This window comes from Pseudocercospora fijiensis, assembly GCF_000340215.1.
Source record: "Pseudocercospora fijiensis CIRAD86 unplaced genomic scaffold MYCFIscaffold_8, whole genome shotgun sequence".
Lineage (NCBI taxonomy): Eukaryota > Fungi > Ascomycota > Dothideomycetes > Mycosphaerellales > Mycosphaerellaceae > Pseudocercospora > Pseudocercospora fijiensis.
Window position 1 is genome coordinate 3,303,846 of NW_006921539.1, and position 21,021 is coordinate 3,324,866.

At 52.5% G+C, this 21,021-nt stretch overlaps 6 protein-coding genes and 1 non-coding gene across 7 annotated transcripts; 4 read left to right on the plus strand and 3 right to left on the minus strand.

Moving 5' to 3' along the window:
* Positions 1-1,161: 1,161 nt before the first annotated feature.
* MYCFIDRAFT_104083 (uncharacterized protein) lies at positions 1,162-6,275 on the minus strand (the record flags this gene model as incomplete). Its single annotated transcript, XM_007932123.1, has 3 exons — positions 1,162-1,802; positions 2,262-5,654; positions 5,771-6,275. Coding segments are annotated over 3 exons (4,539 nt in total), but the record flags the coding sequence as incomplete, so codon positions are not given.
* A 1,096-nt stretch (positions 6,276-7,371) lies between these two features.
* On the plus strand, positions 7,372-7,715 carry MYCFIDRAFT_178234 (uncharacterized protein; the record flags this gene model as incomplete). Its single annotated transcript, XM_007932124.1, has 4 exons — positions 7,372-7,416; positions 7,449-7,507; positions 7,536-7,584; positions 7,635-7,715. The coding sequence occupies 4 exons, from the start codon at positions 7,372-7,374 to the stop codon at positions 7,713-7,715; spliced, it is 234 nt and encodes a 77-aa protein (XP_007930315.1).
* Positions 7,716-8,660: 945 nt separating this feature from the next.
* On the plus strand, positions 8,661-10,895 carry MYCFIDRAFT_190471 (uncharacterized protein; the record flags this gene model as incomplete). Its single annotated transcript, XM_007932125.1, has 2 exons — positions 8,661-9,739; positions 10,868-10,895. The coding sequence occupies 2 exons, from the start codon at positions 8,661-8,663 to the stop codon at positions 10,893-10,895; spliced, it is 1,107 nt and encodes a 368-aa protein (XP_007930316.1).
* Positions 10,896-11,308: 413 nt separating this feature from the next.
* MYCFIDRAFT_212276 (uncharacterized protein) lies at positions 11,309-12,390 on the minus strand. The gene has a single exon (XM_007932126.1). The coding sequence runs from the start codon at positions 12,373-12,375 to the stop codon at positions 11,707-11,709; it is 669 nt and encodes a 222-aa protein (XP_007930317.1). The 5' UTR covers positions 12,376-12,390; the 3' UTR covers positions 11,309-11,706.
* A 204-nt stretch (positions 12,391-12,594) lies between these two features.
* Positions 12,595-15,284, plus strand: MYCFIDRAFT_204898 (uncharacterized protein; the record flags this gene model as incomplete). The annotated part of the gene is made up of 1 exon (XM_007932127.1): positions 12,595-15,284. A coding segment is annotated over one exon (2,656 nt), but the record flags the coding sequence as incomplete, so codon positions are not given.
* A 280-nt stretch (positions 15,285-15,564) lies between these two features.
* MYCFIDRAFT_t63 lies at positions 15,565-15,691 on the plus strand. The gene has a single exon. It is a non-coding gene; the product is annotated as a tRNA-Sec (tRNA).
* A 1,064-nt stretch (positions 15,692-16,755) lies between these two features.
* MYCFIDRAFT_81140 (uncharacterized protein) lies at positions 16,756-19,713 on the minus strand (the record flags this gene model as incomplete). The annotated part of the gene is made up of 1 exon (XM_007932128.1): positions 16,756-19,713. One exon carries the CDS (start codon positions 19,711-19,713, stop codon positions 16,756-16,758), a length of 2,958 nt encoding a protein of 985 aa, XP_007930319.1.
* Between the last annotated feature and the right edge of the window lie 1,308 nt (positions 19,714-21,021).

Here is a 21,021-nt window from a genome sequence, read left to right on the forward strand (position 1 = left end):
GTCGTCGACCGACATATTCTGGTTCTGCTTGACATGGTCGAACAGTGCCTGGCATACACGCGATCAGCTCGCCGGACGCTTGGGGCAGGGTGCGTATGGGGCATATGGGCATATGGGCAGCTGGCTTACCTGCTCAATCTCGGCGGAAAGCACTCTGTGTCTGCCGGTTCGCGCCTCTGGAGGTTTGCCAATGCGCCCGGTTCGCTCGAGCTCCAGCTTCCATCGCCTGTTGTCATCCGTCAGACACGCTGCTGGCAGCCGGCATACACACTGGCACTATTTTGGCTGGCAGAAACGCGGCCACGGCCAAAACAGCGCGAGAGCGAGCATACCTGATCGTGCGGTCGCTGACGCCCGTTTCCTTCTCGATCGACTCCTCATCGCGACCGGACTCGAGAAGCGCGCGCACTGTGTTCCGCTGCTCCTCGCTATATGCTCGTCCCATGTTAGAACGACGCGAGTAATTCGCTATATGGGACAGGTCGGTGGATAGTCAAGTCGTCGTGACAAAACGTCCGGCGGCACATCACGACTTAAGGCGCAAATTCAGCTCCCAGCTTCTTCCCGCCTCGTCCTAGCTCCCGTCACTTCCCTTCGCGGGGAACATGGCACGTGACGAGACTTTGGCGCCTGCGACTGCAGTACAGTGTCAGGTATAGTATTTAGACAATCTTCGGGTCTTTGCAGCTATCTCAAAGTACATAGATAGCCCGTCATTTCCGCCAAGACGTACAAGTAGCCTACTCGCCACAGGGTATCCGAAAAGTGACCATGTCCAGCGTGCTCCCATTCATCCCCTTCCTTCAAATGCTAAGATTCACACTTTCGCCCGGCATCCTGTTTCTGCTCTACCACAATTCACGAGTAATAGAATGCCTAATGTATCAAATTCATTAAATTCGGGCTGGCACTGGCGCCTGTGAACCCATTTGCCTGACCGTCTCTTGGAGTTGTTGGTCTTGGCTGCTCGCTCCCGATCGGCCGCGCGTTGCCAGACTGAGGACTGCCAGCTGCAGGCGCCTGACTGGGCGCCTGGCTTGGTGGCTGTTGCCCAATCGACGGCGCTATCGGAGCCGAACCTTGCTGCTGCTGCTGCTGCTGCTGCGTCTGTGCAATACTCTGCTGTTGAGCGTTCATAGGATTGGGAGGCCCAGGCAAAGGAGGATGCTGCGGCGTAGCTGAGGCTGGTTGTGAACCAGGTCTGCCAAAGGGCGCATGGGGACTAGAATGCACTGGAGGTCCAAGCGGATGCAACTGCGCCGGATATTGACCATCTGATCGAGGCCCGCCCATCTGCGAATGCTGCGGAGGATGTTGGTAAGTCGGAGAGTGCAAAGGTGGCTGCTGTGAACCGTGTGGCGACGACTGCACAGGCGTATGATAGCCGTTCAAGTGAGGCGGTCTGGGTCCTCCTGGAGGTCCGTAATAAGGTGCTGGAGGTCCTGGCGAGTGCTGTGGAGGAGGATAACCATAGCTGTTCCCATGGCTGCCATGCCGTTCATGCATTGGATGCGGTGGAGGCACGCCATGATATCCGTTTGGCTGTTGACCAAAGGGTGGCGCGTAAGGGTGCGTAGGCGGAGGATGGCCCATGTGGTGCGGCGGCGGTGGAGGATGGAATCCACCTCCGGGCATGCCGTTGACAGGTGGCGGAGGAGCAGGAGTCGGGCGGACAGGTCGATCCCACACCAAGAATTGCTCTTCAATGGACGGCGTAGGAGCGGGTGGCTGTGATCCACGATTGAACTCGAGCTGAAGTGGGAACTGTTTCGGTGGCGACAGCGCTGGTCGGTCTGCGCGATCTTCCGGCGGTGGTGTAGGATCCGTCTTTCTCTTGACGAAGCACTTGTGGCACAACCACTCTGAAGGCTGTTCTTCTTTCTTCTCTGTTTCGGCCTGCGACGGCTCCAAATTGGCCGCTGGATTCCGGAATTGAGGCAAGCCATGGGCATGAAACACGTCGTCGTTTTGGTCGACTCTGATAGGGTCGCCAATACCACCACGAGAATCGCCGTTGGCTTGGGCAGGCACAGCAGGATCGGCTACTGGAGCACCGGCGGGTGCGCTTGGAGAGCCCTCGCTGGGACGACTGTCGCCATTGACAGGCCTGCTTGGTGCAAGCCGATCTGGCATACCTTCCCAGGCCCGTCCATTGGCACCAGGAGCCATAAAGCGAATGTGCTGCCGCGGCGGCTCAGAAGGCCTGTTAGGCGTCTCGGGGCCGGCTGCGCTTCGGTTGGCATCCGTGATTTCTCCCAAACTAATGGACACGCGTCGCTGCTCTGGAGACTTGGCATCCTCTTCCTTGGCCTGCCGGAACACTGGATGCCAGCGAGGCGTCACATCGACATTACACTTCATGCACTTGCGACCATTAGCGGCTAGCACGTTCGAGGTGTCGTTGGAGCTATCGTCAGCTTCGACTTTCGTCTCGGCCACAGAAGAGGTCCTCGCTCCACGCCTGACGGCAGCAGCAATGCTGTGCGCACCTGATTCTCTCCTGCTCGCAGCCAGAGCAGAAGCGGGTTGTTGACCCTTATCCTTAGTGATTTGAGCCTGATGAGCCTTACGCACGGTGCCTGTAAGTGTCAGATCGGCCTGCTTGTATGCCGCCACATATGTCTGCAGAGCGTTCTTGCCAGTCTCCTCGTTTATTTCATCGATAGGGTGTAGCACAGTTTTGGCGCCGATGGGATGCTCCTTGCAAATTATGACTGGTGTCACGGCGCCAGTTTCCTGGCCCAGAGTCGCGGTGATGACTTGATCCTTGCGTGATCCTTTGACAGGCGTCACATCGAACCCAAATGTGTATCCTGACTCGAATGCGCAGGAGACGTGGAAAGGTGCTTGACAGGTGAAGCAGTTGACGCAGGCGCCGGAATTCTCGCGGAATTTGTTGTGGTGGTCTCTGTTCTTGCACAGCTTGCAGACGGCTTCAAATCGGGCCGCTGGGATAAGCTGAATGCCCTCCACGACTTCGAGAGCTTCGGCATTACTGAAGCGGGTCTCAGGTGCCCAAACAGCACAGTTGACGTGAACCCAACAGTTTCCAGCAGTCCGCTTCAGAGGCTCGCGAGGGATGACAGGTCGGTGATGTGACAGCTGCTTGCTGCGGTACTCCGCTCTCATCCCGTCGGCAAGCTCTTTTTCCAGTCGCTCCTTTTCCTTTTCTCGGTCTGTTTTCTTCTTGTGGGAAACCTTTGTTGGTTCGACCAAATCAACGAGTGTTTCTTCGGTCAAGCACAAGCAGCATGAGTAGTCTGTAGACACGGAAGGATTGCGGTCATTCTGGCACTGATCGCATACCCAGTAGACTTCGCCATTGGATCGCACACCCTCGTTCTTGTTGACGCCAAAGCACCTTCGATGTACAGTGAGCTTGCAGTGCGCACAAGCAATTGTGTCGTCGACGCCTTTGCATACAGCGCATGGCAACACTTTCCACGTCGGCTGCGCTGGTATTATGGGTGGCGGTGGTGGAGTTGGCTCTTTTGGAGGAGGCGGTGGTTTTTCGACTTTCTTGGCTGTCTCGGCTGCCGCGAGTGTGCCATTCTTGTCAGTCTTCGACTTCTTCCTAGGAGGCTCTGCGCCCTCGATTGATGGAACAGAGGGCAATGACAGTTCCGGAGGGTTATTGGCTGCTTCGTTCGCGGCGATCAGCTCGCGCATGAGCTCCTCGTCAATCTTGCGTTTGAGTGCCTTGCCACCTCCAGCAGCAACTTTCTTAGCCACCTCGTCGATTTCTTCCCACTGAATGGCATACTTCCGCCAGAGACCTGCGCATCGAAGGCACAAGGCAAGCAGTGGCCTGTCTCTCTTGTCCACCTTGAGGCCTTTCTCAGGTGCTGCAACCTGCCCCGGCGAGACTCCTGGCGCGCGCCGCCATTGCCGCGAGTGCATAGTGTTGCAAAATTTGCACTGGAATCCTCGTCCCTTCCTGGCCGCCTTGTTGCTGTCGAATGCTGAATCGTCCCCATCGTTTGCCAGCTCAGCCTGCAGTTTAGCACCGGCATCACTTTCAACCTTTCGCTTCTTGCGCCCTCCATAGTTGCCCCAGATCTCTCGGCCTTTTGGCGTCTTCTTCCAGAGATAGTAGAACCGGACAATGTCTGAATGTGGTAATGCCGTTTTCATGTGCAAGCGAATCGATCGATGCTCGGATCCATATTTCGCCACTCCCTCCTCAAACTTGATCAGGTCTGATTTGCTCAAGACTGGTTCGTGGAGGTCTCTCACGCGATCCACTTTCGAGAGTTGCTTCAGCGCTGCATCTACGTTGTAACGGTTCTTGGTGAGAAGTTCGACAGCCTTGTCCAGGAAATTGGTGCCGAAGGGAGGAACTCCCACCCCGCGAGCATGAGTCTTCGCCTTGTCGGTATACGACTTCACGAACATGTCATTTCGTGTTTCCAGGTCCTCCTCATGCTGCCAACTCATGTCCATTACTGTTGATGGAGATACTTTTATCTCGTCGTCCGGACCTGGCATCTTGAACAGTAAAGTCGCTGTGCACCGGGGATCTTTGGCGTCGTAGTCCTCGCCACGTGCTACGTAGCCTGGAGGTTCGTCCTGCACCCATTTTGGACGCTTTGCCTTGTCTTCTTTGTCGGCTTCGATCGCTGCTAATGATTCTTTGGTGAGCTTGCCTTCTTTCTTCTGTGCACCACCCTTCTGGTAGCGCTTCTTGATCTCAGCTGGCTTCACAAGTTCCACAGGCCGGCCATGCCACATGTTGACATTTGCCTGGTGACGTGGCCCCAAACGCGAACTTGCTCGTGGATAGATTGCTCGGTCGTCGTACTGCAGCGCGTCCTCGACTCTCGCATGAATACCTAGGTATCGCATTGGCCACATCTTCGCGAGAGCAATTTCCGCTTGAGTCGCTGGATGCTCATCAATAACCATGTCATCGCCACTGGGACTGGGTGCGCGGGTGGTGACATTCGATGCCCCGGGTAGCTCTTCCTGCTCGACAGGCTCTTCTTCTTCAGCTTCAGTCACATGGCCGCTTGCTGGAGTGTTTCGCGCATCCTGCTTCTTCTCGGAGGCTCTGCTGCAAGGCCCGCAAGCCCAGGCGAATCCACGAGATGGCTTCTTGGGTAGCGGCGGCTGTACACAGTTCATGTGATACGAGTTCTTGCATATCGCGCAGTCGACAGAGTCACTCGATGCGCAATATCGTGCGCATCGCTTGCACGACTTCGCTGCGCTGGTCAATTCCTTGACGCGACCAATCTCGACGACAACAAACTTCCATCGTTCATCAAGCGCTTTCTTGACCTTCTCCGGCACGTTGACGATCTGCGACACAGGTATACACTCGTACGAGCGGCGGATGAAACGATCAAAGACCTGCACGAAGTAGAAGCAATCACGCTCCTTGCGATATGCGTCCAGATCGTCAATCTCCGAGCGATGCTTGATTGTGCACTTGCCTCTTAACGACGTAAGAGGGCATAGGTCTGAGTGCATGGTGCCGTAGACCAGGCGGGTATCGCTGCTGAATCGTTGCACATCTCGAGGTCGATAATACCAATTGACACGCAGGGAGTCTACGGGCGAGTTCGGACCGTCTCCGTCGACATGGAGAAATTCCATGACACGACAGACATAGTACGGATCGCCTGGCGGCTCGCACACGAGATACACGTGATCTGGGATTGGTTGTTAGTTAGGCTCATCTCAACTCAGAAATGTATCGGGAGCGGGGTAAGGCTGCACCTCGCCCTGCAGACGCCTTTGCCAGATCAGGGGAATGGATGGGGCTTACCGTTGACACTCAGCTTCGTCCCGTCGTCGGCAATGAGCTCGCCTTTTTTGTTGAGACAATTGCGATGCTTGGAAAAGGTCATCACGTTGGTCTCACGTGCCAACAACGATGATGAAGTTGCAGGTGCAGCCGACTTTCGCGACGCTGCTGGGGGCGGCGTGGCAGAGGCTGCTTGGGACTGCAACGAAGTCGCAGCGGCGCCGGCAGCTTTCCGCTTCTTGGAAGTTGGTGCAGCAGAAGACGGTGCAGGCGTCGACTCGTTGGTACCCGTGCCGGTGCCATTGCCATTGCTGTTGACGGCGAGAAAAGAGGCCGAGTCCTGCGCGCGTTTCGCGTCACTGGCGCTGGCGCTGGAGGCCGATGCAGCAGGTGAGTCGTTTGTCTTCTTCTTGGTCGTTGTGGTGGCGGCAGAGGAGAATTCAAAGTCCATGTCCTGGTCTTCGGCGTAATTGGGTCGCGCATTGGTCCGATTGCGGGAGCGCGTGCCATACGTGCTTTCGGCGGCCATGGCAGCGTCCAGATGATTATTGTCGGCGGGCGCAGACGACTTTGCAGGCTGAGAGGCAGACGTGGACGTTTGTGCTGTTCGTGGAGCGTCGTGTGGCATCACGGCATCGCTTCTCGGCGGTGTCAGGTCGGACGAGCTGCCACTGCCACTGCCGCTGCCACTGCCACTGCCACTTTGATTGTCCGTGGCTGCGGGACTCTCGATCTGCGCATCTTGGGGGACTGCGCTGTGGTTGATGGCCTGGAAGGAGTTGTTGTTGCGCAGACTCGACGCTCTGGCCGCCGGAGTGCCGCTTCGTGACGCAGGTTGGAGCTCATCTGCGGCCGCGGCAGGCTGTGCCATGACGGAAAGCAGGAGTGTCGTGAACTGACACGCTGTCGCCCAAGTGACACATTAGTCGAAAAGCATAAGTGTCGTGTCGAAAGTGCAGACTCCCGGCGGGCGATGCGACCACGCCTTGGCAAGGGAAGGCGCAGGCGTGGCGATGGATGGATTCGGTGCTTGCCAGGCTCACAACGCCTCGATCGGGACGTGAAGTACGGGAGCCTGACACGACCGGGGATGAGCGGCCGCGCGTGATTCGGCGTCGATGACCACCGGCAGATATCAAAGGTGATGGGGGTCGAGACGTAGAAGGGTAGAAATTGGCGCGCGGCGGCCTAGGTTTGATGAGGGAGGATGAAAGCAACAGACCGGAGCAGAGAGCCACGCACTGCGCTAGGAATACAGAACATGAGATGCATGCGCATGGGCCCCAAGCCTCTCGGCACGCTGGCAGTGGCAGGTGTGCCTCACGCCTCACGCCTCACGCCCATAACTTATCAGGCCAACACTCCTTCCATCACCCAGAACGCTTGATTCATCATCGCGCACCCACGCGCATCTCCATCATCATCGTCTGATCACGCCTGATTGCCACCGTGCCGAGCAGATGACGCTATGCCATCGATGAGTTGAAGCGCCGCTGGCACACTCCGCGCACTTCTTCTGCAAGTCATCTATCTCCCTTACGGCATTGCTCGCCCTCACTCATGCACCAACCCGGATGCTGTTGCCACCCAAAATACATGCACAACTACTGCGAAACATGACAATGGACACGTACTCGAAAGATGAGTCGCTGCCTCAAATATACGCCGTGTCAGCGGCAAAAAATCGCATTTTGTGCAGACCTGCCTCTCGAGGGGTCTGAAACTCTACATATGTCTTGTTCCAAGCCATATCAGCAGGTGCATCAGTGTTTGAGAGCGGCATTAGAGGAGATGGCCATCCCTATTTGACACGTTTGTCTTCCTTTCTGCGTGAAGTGACCCGATAAAAGCGGCGCCGGAAGAAATCACGCTAATCCATCTTTAGAACCAGGATCTCGGCTCGAGCGCACCTCGTCTCGTCTCAGACACAGACCACACGCCCAGCCAGCCAATAGCTCGTTCTTGACACTGCCCAAGCTAGAGGCAGTCTAGCTATCTAAGAATAGTCACTATAGCTAATATTACTGTACACTGTAGAGCTTGAAACTAAATCTATGAGTGAACTCTATCTAACATTTTAGAAATCTAAATTCTTTTAAAAAAACTTTTAAATTAATATCTTTATAACTGTTACGAATAACTAAGAATTAGACATCGAGTAGCTATAGACTATATATAGAATAGATATATCTAAAACTATAGAAATTACTTTGCTAGGCTATAGGCTATACTATAGAAAGATTAAAACACTATACTAGCCTAAATAGATCTAGGAATTAAAGTTTTTCTTAGCAATAAAGCAAATAAACTAACCGAACTATAACTAGAACGATATTACACTACCTAAGCTATATAAACTATAAAAATATTTAGAAATTAATAAAACTATCTTAATTACCCTAGTTAATAGACTAAAAATAACTTTTTTCCTATTTACTAAAATAAAATATACTTTCGTTCTATACTACTAGGTAATAAATTGGATTTTTGAAAGTTTTTCTACTAGTATTTTTTTATACAATTCATTGCTTTATAATATATATAAAACCATGTTGCCCAAACTTTAGTTTCAAATCTAAATCATATCTAAAGCCATCCACACAGTACCTGTCCGGGTAGTAGCTCCGGAATAGTGTAGCGCTGCCTTGGCAATCTGTGCTCTGAGACTGGAGCGCATCACTTCACACATTAGGCGGGAAAGACCGCGTCACCAGATCTCGGTCATCATTGGCATTGGTATTGCCGTCTTGATCGCGCGCGAGACAGACGGCAGTTCCCGTTTTATTCTCAATTGCAACACCACTTGTGTCGCCTGAGGCTATCGTGGCGAACGCAACTGCACCGAATTTTTTGAACCAATTTTTCCGCACAGCCACTCCATGGATAATATTGATGCTAGATGCTGCGTATCATGACATCCGCGGCGAAGAGGCTTCCTATCCCCAGAAATGGGGTCGACTATAGAGGCAAGATCGTCTTGGCCCCAATGGTCCGCAGCGGCGAGTGTCCATCGCGATTGCTGGCGCTGAAGTATGGCGCGGACCTGGTCTGGGGCCCGGAAACCATTGACAAAGCTCTTATCGGCACGACAAGACACGAGAACCCAAACACAAGTACAGTCGAATTCACAAGAGTGTCATCAAATGGCGCCAAGAATCCGACACTTAGTCCTGAGCAGCGGGAGAGCGTCATATATAGACTGCATCCAGGACGTGAAGGAAAACAATTGATCTACCAGATCGGCACCGCGAATCCAGAGACTGCTGTCGAAGCAGCGAAACTTATAGCCAAAGATGTGGCTGGGATAGACGTCAACGCTGGCTGTCCAAAGCCCTTCAGCACTAGCGGTGGCATGGGAGCTGCACTTTTGAAGACACCTGAAAAATTGTGCTCAATTCTTCGTGCGCTGGTAAAAGAGGTTGGCGAGCCAAATGAGATCGGTATCAGCGTCAAGATCCGAATATTGGACGAACCAGAAGACACAAGAGCACTCGTGGCGAAGCTTTGCCAGACTGGAATTATCGGGCTTACTGTGCATTGCCGGACAACACCAATGAGACCACGCGAAAGGGCCATTCGAGATCAGTTGAAAATGGTCGCCGAGACTTGCCACCAGGCGGGAGTCGCTTGCTTAATGAATGGTGATGTGACCAGTCGCGACGAGGCGCTAAAGCTGATAGAAGAGTATGGCGTAGACGGCGCAATGATTGCGACTGCTGCGGAGACCAATCCTTCGGTATTCCGTGCAGAAGCAGACGGTGGCAAAGCTGATTGGGAAGAAGTTGTGAAGGAATACGTTAAAACATCACTCGAAGTTGAGAATCGATGGGGCAACACCAAGTATCTTCTCGGGCAGATGATTCCCGGCAAGCAAAAAGTTTACAAGCAAATGATGACCACCAAGAGCTTCAGCGATATTGTGAAGGTGCTTGGCTACTCGGATCTTGAAGACTTGGCCAAGGATGTTGACAAGCGTTTGGAGATTGGCGCGTATGAGAAGCCGAAGTTGACAAAAGCGGAGCGCAAGGCTCTCAACAAAGCCGCGGCAAAGGCGAAAGAAGCAGAAAAAGAAAACACGAACTTAGACGAGCAGGGCAATGAGAGCGAGGAGAGGAGGAAACTTGCCATCACTGCTGCAGGCATCAAACGCTCAGCGGAGCAAGCGCAACTTGACATGCCGCCAGATATTGCTCGCGAGCGAGGACCTGGCTCGGTCTCGGAGAATGCATCAACATTGGCCATCTAAGTGGACGACGAGGTCAATGATGACTTGTAAGATCAAGAGCAAGGCGTTTGGTACCCTACAAAAAAGCGAGCAATTGAGACTTGAATGGACATGCGTTCAAGACCAAGAGCTGGGAATTGGACACAACGAAAGGAGATCCCTGTATTCTGCACCGGAACAGATAAATACTCATGACACTTCAGTAATACTACTACCAATCCCTATCCTTCGTATGTACATCAATACCACTTTTTGATCCGGTAGATCGATCCGATGTCTCATTTCATCGAAACCGAATTACGATCCTTCAGTGATCGGGTAGATAGATGCTCGCGTGAGTTTGAAGTTGAACATGTAGAATCGCTTTCTTCTTGCGAGAACCGGGTTAGTTGATGTGCAGAGAAAAGAGGTAAGGACTTGTTGTACTTACTTAATCATCCTATTAATCTCTGGATTCCATACTCTTTCGGGCGGTGTGTGTCAGGTGTGGTGACTTTGAGCTCTCGGAGGTGGTGGTGGGCTGAGGGCAGTAGAATCAGGAGGGGTGGGATGACGCTTGTGAGGATCATCATTGCGAGATCATCAAGTTGACAGTTTAGGATAAGGTCCAAATCACAGGTACACGTGCCTATCGAATCTGGTTACCAGAGTCCTTTGATGCCCAGCGATAACACACCCTCCGACCGGCCACCCAAAATATGGCCTCCTTTTTCCTCCATGACTCTAATCATTCTTAATGGTCAACTTCCCCTTGATACACCCCAAAACCTCCCCGTTGGGACTCTTCAACTCAAGTTTTCCCGAATAGTGGTGTCCTGGAAGCTTCTTCGGCAACTTGATCATCTTCTCGTGTTTGAAGGGAACATCCAAAGGACAATCGAACGCTTTACAAGGATCAAAAGCACCGCGAGGACCTTGTGACCCGTGCCATTTCACGCTGTAGTGGACTTGGGAACCGGGAGGGAAGTATTGATCGTTGGAGGTTGTCATTTCGTAGATGATTTTGAGGTCATCGCCTCTGGGAAATGTAGGTTAGTATGTGGTCTGGGAGATTCGGGGGAAGATGTGGCTTACTCTCTTGGGTGCTCGGGTTCGAGGGAGAGGTTGGTGATTTGGATGGGTCCATTGGCGGATTGTGAGTCGCAGTACTCGAAGTTGGTGTTGCCAGGAATTGGAAAGTCTTTTTGTGGTGCGGCCAGGACAACTCCGGTGCAGAGGGCCAAGGTAGCTACTGTACAGGTGATGGACTTCATCTTGATAGTTGCTTCGCTTGAGGCTGGTTAATGCGAGTGAGAGGAAGATACTGATGTCGGAGAGATGAAAAGGAGAGATGTAGACAATGAACTGAATTTATAGCTGTGCGTATAAGGCCGTCCCACATCATCTTGTGCCAGTTCCATCCGTTGCAGCAATAGGTTCCGAATCGAGGCATCGATGTTATGTCCAATTGGTCTCGCGCGACGAGTTTTAGCAGGTGTTGGTGTGGAGGCAAAAGCCTTCTGGCCCACTGAGGTTACTGTGATGGCGTTCGACCCAGAGTTTGCTCTGGGACAGCGACTTGATCTTCTCACTCAGGCCTGAATATCCTTCTAGTACCCACTGGCACAGAAGCCTGTGACATTTGAAGACCATTTGTAGTCAGCCCCAGGCCTTTAGTTCCACGGTACGGGGGACTGCGAGCCGCGCTTGTAATTCTCATCATCTCATGATTTCGTAACACGTAGCCTTATTCTCAAGGAGCATAGTTCAGCACACCTTTCAAAATCCAAACTTCTCCATTCTTGACTCTGCTGACCACTCGCTCCACCTCCACATCGCCAGGTTGGACATATGCCTTGCCATCTTCCACTTCCCACCAGATCTTCGCGCCGCCAACGGTCGCTACTTTGTCGCCTTCCTTCCAAGGCGATTGCGGCACAACATGCGCCTCAGTAAATCTCCTCAGATTTCTATGCGCTCTGTCTTCTCCGTCCGCTCCTTCGTAGGCATTTGCGCCCAGTGCAGCATATTCTCTCGGGTCTTCCCAGGGTTTTCTAGGCAGGGACGTAATAGCGGAGTTTATAGGTGCAAGGACTGTGGTGTTCTCGGATGAGTTGTCGAGGCGATCGGAAACGGTGGAGATGTCTCGTGTGAAGCCTGCGAAGATGTTGATGCGGCGCTCATTGCCGATTACGTCGGACAGAATCACGTCGCCCGTAGGAGGCGGTGGGGGCGCATTACCGTCTGAAGAGGGCGGAAGCTGAATAGCGGGAGATGAGTCCATGATGGGTTTCTGCTGGTATCTAAATTGTACGCCTGAGCGCGCGGCGTGGTCGGGACTGAAGGGTTTGCGTGGCATGAGCTGAGCCTGTGCGACGAGGCTACAGGCAAGGAGTGAGGATGCTACTACGACTGTACGCATGTCGTCTCATTACATAGAAGTTCAGAGTATTGTTGTTGTTACTGTACTGTGGTGGCGCTGGTTCTTGCTCCTGCGACGGCTGATGTCGGGTTGGCACAAGTGGACGTCATTGCAGGTGACTTCGCGTCAAGTGCTTTCGCGTCGCCATCGCGTTTCCGGGGTCTGTCCAGCGACATCATCGCCGCAACACTTGTGGGCCAATAATGTCTATAGTATGACAATGCTGCGGGACAGCAATACCTCTCAACATAATGCCATGCTAGGAAAGAAGATACCGCATCCCAAGTCCACCAACTTCGATGACGATGATGGCGGCGACGACTTCGCGACACCTCCAGCGAAGCGCGTAAAGCGCGACATCACAGACTTTGTCAAGAAAGAAAGTCCGAGCAGCACAGCGAAGACTCGGAGGGACATAATACCCGACTCAGAAGACGACAGCGACCATGAAGATCTCGTGGAACAACCGCACACTCGCCAGACCGATCTTGAGACGGCTTTGCCTGCAATCGAAACGGACAAGGAGGCCATAGAGGCGTATGAAGCGTCAAGAGCTGCGGAACAAGCAGGACTCGGACTACAAGAACGTCTCGATGGACGCAAATGGATCCGAGGCAAGACCTCCATCTACGTAGATGCCTTCAATCTGGCACTGGAGACCGTGCTCGAGCAAGAGAGTCATCTCTTCAACGACGCCGAGCATTCCGTGTTTAAGCAATGGCGGGAGCTGAGCTACGAGGGCCAGTATTTGTACGTCAGACTGTTCTTGCGCAAGACTTCGAGTTGGCACAGGATCAATCGTCTTGGCTACCACAGTGACATTGCACATCTTCAGGCAGCTGTGGACGAATTACAACTTGCACGACATCTCCCAAGTCACTCGTCGCAGAGTCAGCCCAATCCTGGTGAACTACACCCGCCACAGGGTATTACTCTTGGCGAGGGCTTCACATTTGCAGACAGGTCACAGGACTCTATATCTACGTTAGAGGAGGCTTCGTCGCTGCTGCTGTTAGACGAGCTGAAAGCTCTTGCAAAAGACGCGAAGGTGCGAGGCAAGAACAAGACAGAGCTTTTGGAAAATCTCAGAAGGACAAGCGGTCAACAGTCCGCACTTTCCCGCTTCGGCAGTTTAAGACGATCCGATACAAACGACACTACAGCATCGGTCGGATCGAAGCATGAGGATGAGTCCAGCAGAGAGGCCACTCCTGGCAAGCTTGAGAATCGCGATGCGCACTTTCTCGAAAAGATCATGGCAGAGACTGGTCCATGCATTCGCCTATCACTGGCCACCCTAAAGCTCTTCGAACGTGTACACCTGGTGTTCTATCGTTCTACTGAATGGACTGAGAAGTCACTGACCACCATCATACTGGCTCGGATCGCAAGGCGGAACTTTCCAGAGTACATTGTGTCTCGCTCCGCCAGCATATTTCCCTCTCGATCGATACTCCTGGAGTTCGAAGCATCTGTAAGGACGCAATTTCGAGTGGATAACATCCTTGAGTTCAATGGAACACCTACCAAAGAAGGCCTCGAAGTCGTTCTTGAAATATTCAAGGAGATCCATTCCCGTTGGCGAATTTTGCTGGCAGAAGAGCAGCGAAAGGAAGACAGCATATACAGCACCGGAGAAGGAGCATACCTGCGACGACTTTCACCGGCATGGGTGTATACTCGCATAGTCCACAAGGCTGCGTATGTTCTTGGAACAGGTAAGTTCAAGGATCACAAGCGAGAGCATGAGATCCTCTGCGAGCTGCTGAACCAGCGGCTGTTCCACACGTCCAGGCGCGGTGACTGGTATCAGCGAAAGGCATTGCTCGAGGAGCACTACATGCACCTGCATCTGCCTTCTCCAGCAGAATGCAAGGATATCGAGGCCAAGAAGAAGCACTGGAAACGTGTTGCTCTCAGCACTTGCGAAGAAGGCTTGCAAGATCAATTGACGCATTTGGTCTTTCATCGCGACCTGCAGAAGCGGACTACGAAGTTGGAGAAGCAGTTGAAAGTACCCAAACGCCAACAACACAACTTCGAACATGTCCGCTTGACCAAAGCTCAAGAGCGAACCTTTGAAGGCATACGTATTGAGCGCGATCGGTCTGCCAATGGAAGTCGTCGCAACAGCGAGCAGATGTCGAAGCCTAATACAGGCAACCGTGGCGCAAAGACAATCTGGCTCGATCCAGCTCTGGACATCAAGAACGAAGCAGATGCCGACAACAAGGACAACAAACTTGTTGAGGGTGAATGCAGTGTGGAGGAGATGTGCCTCTCATCATATCGGGCTTTGGGCTGGAAAGGCTACCACTGCGAAGGCAGGCTCCTGCGCACTCTGGTCGGCTACCTTTTCTACGATGTACTGTTTGTCTACATTCCGAATGTCTTCCAGACGGCATACCAGACGTGTCCACTGGACCTGCACTCTGACGCATTTTACCCTAGCCGGATCAGCGAAGTCAATGCGCGCTTAAACGAGATCAGTAACGGCCAAGCTGCCACTCTCATTGAGCGCATATGGGATGAGCATCATGAACGCGAGACCTGCGTTGTAGGACTTGACTGGACGTACGCTATCGAGGACTTGGTTGAAATCGCTGCATGCTTTCCACCTGCTGCGCTTTCGACTGTGATGAAGGTCATGGTCCAAGAATACGCGCAACGTGGAGGTGGTGTCCCGGATTTGTTTCTATGGCGCCCGGACAGAGAAGATGGAAAGGAAGGAGGCGAAGTCATGTTCTCAGAGGTGAAGAGCGAGAACGACCGTCTCAGCGATACACAACGAATGTGGATCGATGTGCTGTCGGGTGCAGGCGTGCGAGTGGAGTTATGCCATGCAAAGGCTAAGGAGGTGAGAGAAAGATTTTGAATATGAAGGCCAGTTGAGACTCCTCGTAGCATGCATGCCCAAATCCGCCCTCCAAACATGAAATTATACAAATCGACAAAGTCTGACAGTTCACACGCCTCGGACCTGCTCTGGCATCTACCGAAGACTCCTTTGCTCATCCTGCTTACCTAAGGTTCCACTCCAAAGCTTCAAAGCTACCAAGTCAATCCCCGCAGCCTGATACGTTCACCCAGCGATTCAACCAATATATACGCTCCGAGTATTGCAAATCCCAACCAAGTCAGCCAATATAGACATCCCAAGTATTGCATATTCCAATCAACCAAAAGCAAGGAGATCTGGTCTAGTGGTAGGGCACAGGCACCTCAATTCGTTAGAGGTGGGCAATTCATTAGCCCATGTTTCATTCCTTGATTAATAGGCATGTCCTGGATGTCAGTTCGATTCTGACGGTCTCCAATATCTTTATCCCCCTTTTGGACTTTTCGCGCGATTTTCTTTTTCTCGATCTCTTGTCACAGCTTACAGCTTTCTTGCCTCAACTGAGGATATGGCTTGACGGCTGACAACAAATGACTCCCGATTTCTTCCATTTTGAAACATGTCTTGCATTTCTTTTCATCTCTCTACCTCAGCGGTCTGACGTGGGCTTTCAGTCACTTACAGATATCCTGCTACAGAATTTCTGCACGAACTTCCGAAACATGGCTCGCGACAGCGTTCGATGTCGCAGAGGTAAAACGCTAAGATACAGTCCTCTGGAGGAGGGATTGGGCCAAAAGGCGGCTTCACGGCGTCGCTGCATGATGCTGAGATGCTCTGAGGGAAGCAAATGTACATCGGCTTTGAACAGGCGACGAATGAGAAATCAAGACCACGATCAGTGCTTGCTTACACTTTCCCTCGCCATCCAGATACATGGGAAATGATACCGCACTTCAACGCCACTGTGCCTTGACATGACTATCTGTTCAAGCCATTTCAGGCCCTGCGCAAACTCAAAGGCCAATCTTGACGCTGTTGAACAGTCTCGAGCATGCTTGAGACGTAAAATTTGTGTCAAGAAGATAGACATATCGTCCTCGGCATGATAATTTTCTTGACCCAACCAAGATATTCGTCGTGATTCATTTTTCTTGTCTCCGTCGCTTCCGATCTGGATGCGGCTTTTTATGAGATCATCGGGAAGACTATCGTCGAAGTCGAAAGCTGATCTTGCTTACGTTGAGAGCACATCTCTTCCTTGCGCCTATACGGAGGAGCCGGCGATGAAGAGTAAATCGTAATGACGCGGCAAGATTTTGCAACCGAAGAAGTTGGTATTCAACGCTTTAATGCTACCTATATAAAGCAATCAATCTCGCCCGTGTTGACATGGACGTCTCGGTAGCAACTTGCCGGATTAAGTATTCGCGATTCGCATCAGGATGCTGGCCCTTCCACAACAGGCAAAGCCAGTCAATCATTCGAGGAGATACGAGACCCAGACAGGCCCACAGCCAGAACTTTCCATTCTCAAACTTCTATCGTCTCCTACCTATCGTCGGCTTCACAACAGCACTGCCCTTCTTAGCCGGCGCCGAGTGAGGTTTCGCGGCACCACCCTTCTTCACCTCACCTCGCCCACCATTCAGCTCCGCCTCAGCTGCCTGCTTCTGTGCGGCCCTATCCCTCTCGATTTGCAGCTCCAAGTCCGCTTTCTTCGAGTATTCAATTTCTCTCTTCCCTTGAATAGCGGAATAACCCTTCTCCTTCACACTATAGAAAACTCCGCCCAAGTCCGCCAGCCAATGAGCGTCTACCGCAGTCGCGACACTCATATATTCCTTCGAGGTGAGAATCAGCTCGTGGTAGACTACATAGTCTGGTGGATCACCTGAGTTATATAGAGCTGAGGTCGGGTGAAGTGACATGGTAACACTTGTGCGCAGGTTCACATATTCACCCAGACCTTTTCTCTTTGCCGCTTGGTGATAATATCCAGAGCAGATGCATTCCCTCACGACATCGAGATCGTAGCCACAAGAGGTTATCTCCATTTTGTGGGAAGTCATGATGTCGGCGATTTGCTGACGAATCTCCTGGGCTCGGCGGAGTGCCTTGGGGTGAAGAAAGTGTTGGACACACCATCGATCACGGCAGCCATTAGCGACCCATTGCTGATATACTGTGAGCAGGGTGAGGTGATCTGAGTCGTGAACGAAGAACTTCTCACGCGCAGCATCGGCTTCTTCGAGTCGCTCTTTAGGTCGATAGAAGACTGAGGGCACCGATAGCATGCTAACGATCGTAATCATCTCCTCAGCACAGGAGTAAGTTGTACTCGAGGTGATCACCAGCTTGGCAAGGGACGGGTCCATAGGAAAGGAAGTCATCAGTCGACCGAGTTCTGTGAGCTCCCCTAGATTTGTGAGCGCCCCGAGAGCCCACAGATCGAAGAGAGACGTCGTGATAGTGTCTTGTGGAGGTGGATCCATGAAGTCGAAGTCCAGAAGGTCTTTGACACCAAGCGACTTGAGTAGAAGTACAGTATTGGCCAGGTTGGTGCGTTGGATTTCAGGAATCGTAGCAACATAGAATTCTTCTTTGAAAGCTCGTTCGGTGTAGAGATGGAATGCCCTTCCAGGCCCGGTACGGCCCGCTCGACCTGCGCGCTGCGATGCGTTCGCTTGGCTGACAGGTGTGATTTGGAGCGTGTCCATGCCTATGCGCGGGTTGTAGACCTTGAGTTTGCTGAAGCCGCAGTCTACCACATACATGATTCCATCGACTGTGAGCGACGTTTCCGCAATATTGGTGGCGACAATGACCTTGCGCACGCCCGGGGCTGCCCGGTCGAAGATCTTTGCTTGAAGGTCGGCCGGCATTTGCGAGTAGATGGGCAGAATGCTGAGTGGCGGAGGATCATTGAGCTGCGCAAGTCGTTCCGCGACCAGCTCACAGGTGACCTCGATGTCTTCTTGTCCGGTCATGAAAACGAGGATATCGCCTTGTCCCTGGCTGACATGAATTGCCAGGACTTGACGCACTGCACTGTCCACGTAGTCTTCGCATGGTGATCTCGAATATTGTATGTCGACTGGAAAGGTGCGGCCTGGAATGAAGAATTCTGGCGCACCGCCATAAAAGCGAGAGAATCGTTCGGCGTTCATTGTCGCCGAGGTCACGATGAGCTTCAGATCTCGCCGGCGAGTGAGCACTTTCTTGATGAGGCCCATGAGAACATCGGTGTTGAGGGCTCTTTCATGCGCCTCATCCATAATTATGCAGCTGTAGCGGTCCAGGTCGGGTTCGTTGAGCGATTCTCGCAGAAGCACACCATCCGTCATGTACTTGATTGAGGTGTCTTTGCTCGTGCAATCCTCAAATCGAATAGCATAGCCAACGGTGCCTCCCAGAGGTACCTCCATCTCTTCCGCGACACGCTTGGCCACGGACATGGCTGCCACACGTCTTGGTTGCGTGCAGCCAATCATGCCGCTCTTCGCATAGCCATCTTCATACAGGAACTGAGTGAGCTGAGTGGTCTTGCCGCTTCCGGTCTGACCGACCACAATGATGACCTGATTATCCCTGATCACCCTCAATAGCTCTTCTCGAACTGCAAAGGCCGGGAGGTACTCTCGTTGCTCCCGTAGCGACTTGGACCGTGAGAACTCCGACTGTCCAGAATCCTTCTCCTGCTTCTTCATATGATCAGCGAATTTTGAGCCCTTGGACGTCGCTTCCGCTTCCTCAGCACCAGCTGGGGCAGCAGAGTCAGTGTCTTCCTCTTTGACGCCCATCACATTGCCGAGGGCGGTATTGGCCAGACTCGTAGCTTCCTGTGCTTGCTTCTGTCGCTCCTTCTGTTGCCGTCTTTCTCTGACCACTTTGCTTCCTTTCTTGGCAAATACGGCCATGTCGCTTTGCGGGTCTTTGACAGCACTGACAGGCTCTAATTGCTTCGTAAATACGGTCTTGCCGTCGAGAAATGGCGGCTTGATATCGTGTACCAATAGATGGATCCGGATATCCTCATTTTCGTCATCCAAGGCATAGTCGGCTCGAGTCTGGGCAACGCTCGAGGCGAGCATGCGATTCGCTTCCCACGCATCGTTGTCCTTCTGGCGTTGAATGAACTTTGGATTTTGCCTGGAGCGCACAGCCATCTTCCTCTCCAGAAGCTCTCGTTCTCTTTCCCGATCTGCCCATGTGGTATCCTCGCCGCCGAAAGGGTTATGTGCGTCGTCACCTAACACTGCTCCATCTTCCCCGTATGTATACCAGTCGCGATCTAGGGCGGCTGCGTTTTCGCTGTCGACGCCCGCTTCCGGGCCATCGAACTCGTGTTGCTTAGGCCTTGCGGAGTCGCCATTTTTGGAGGGATGATTTCGATTGCGATGGTGCTGGCGGCGGGCTGGCTGTGCTGCGAAATGCTCCGAGTCGCGATGGTCGTCGTAGTCGATTCGTCGTCGCTTGGCGCTATGCTCGCTAGCCATTTTGATGAGGCCGCTCGGAAGGTGGGAGGTGGCAAGAGAATACTCACAGTCGATTGGCGTGCGTGCGTGCGTGCGTAGAGCACTGGTGTCGCGTGGAAGAGATGAGCTTTGGCGACTTCCGGTGTTGTTGAAGTGAGCAAATGGTCTAGAATATGCCGTCCCTCAGCCGCACACTGCAAGCACTTCTTAACTTCTTACGCGAATGATTGCTCCGAGTATCTGCAGCTGTTCATCTCTACATAATAATGACCGACGCCTCGTACTCATTATCTGCCTCCGAAGGCCGCCTCGCGTAGGCTCACAAGATGCTTGGCTGTACTACCGACTGCACTGCCCAGCCGAGACCAGCCTTCTGCAACCACTCAGCAGTAGGGGAGACCGCATGCGCCATCTATCTATCGCGAAGCTTCGTGTATCTCTTGTTTCCTTGCCTTCGATTTCTCCCTTTCTACATCCCGCCTCAGTGCCCCGCCGCCATTCGTCCACCAAGACCATGGCGGATTGACAACCAAAATGAGCAAGATTCTCAAGTACAATACTCGTCTGATTCGTTTCCAATGGCTACTAGAATATTGCTCAACAGGCTCGAAAATTTGAACCTCATCCTAGATTACAGGCAAGGTCCCATGACTACCTCAACCTGGTTCTCGACGATTCCTCCCTGAGATGTCGATAAAGGTGCGAGGGCTGTGGCGAATCCCTTCAGGCATGGTGTCTGACCATTCACAAGATTTGTAGCAGCAAGAACACTCCGTGTCAAGACGCTGTTCGAACACAATTGCATTTTGAACGGAGTCCGACTGTCAGACGATCTGAGAGTGTTGGCGTAGAAGCGTAGACGAGCATTGTTCCTTGCCTTTTGTAAACATTTCGTGCGAAGTTCTTTTGAGACATCTATAAAAGTCAGCGCTGTGAAGTCGTTCTCGAAAGTCCGCGAGGCGTATTGGTCTCAGATGCTTCAACATAATTGGTGTTTTGCCTGTGCAGAACCATTGGGTCTGCACAAAAACGTGCCAGAAACGTGTTCGATGGATCTCGAAGTCGTCCAAAGTCTGGTACGGGCGAGGTTAGATAGAAACGTTTTGAGCCAGACTGCCATGACCGAGAGGGATAAGGTAGTCCACTCGAGACGGAATTGGAACCAGCAATTCTTTCTAAGAATCATGTTCGATGGAGACTGGTGCTGAGGAGGTCGGTGTCGAATTGACACAGGTTGAGAAAGAGCAGAGGAGAAAGAAAGAGCTTTGGAGTGAGGTCGCAGACTTGGGGAATTGCCAAGCGTTTTCTATATAATAAAGATGGCGAACA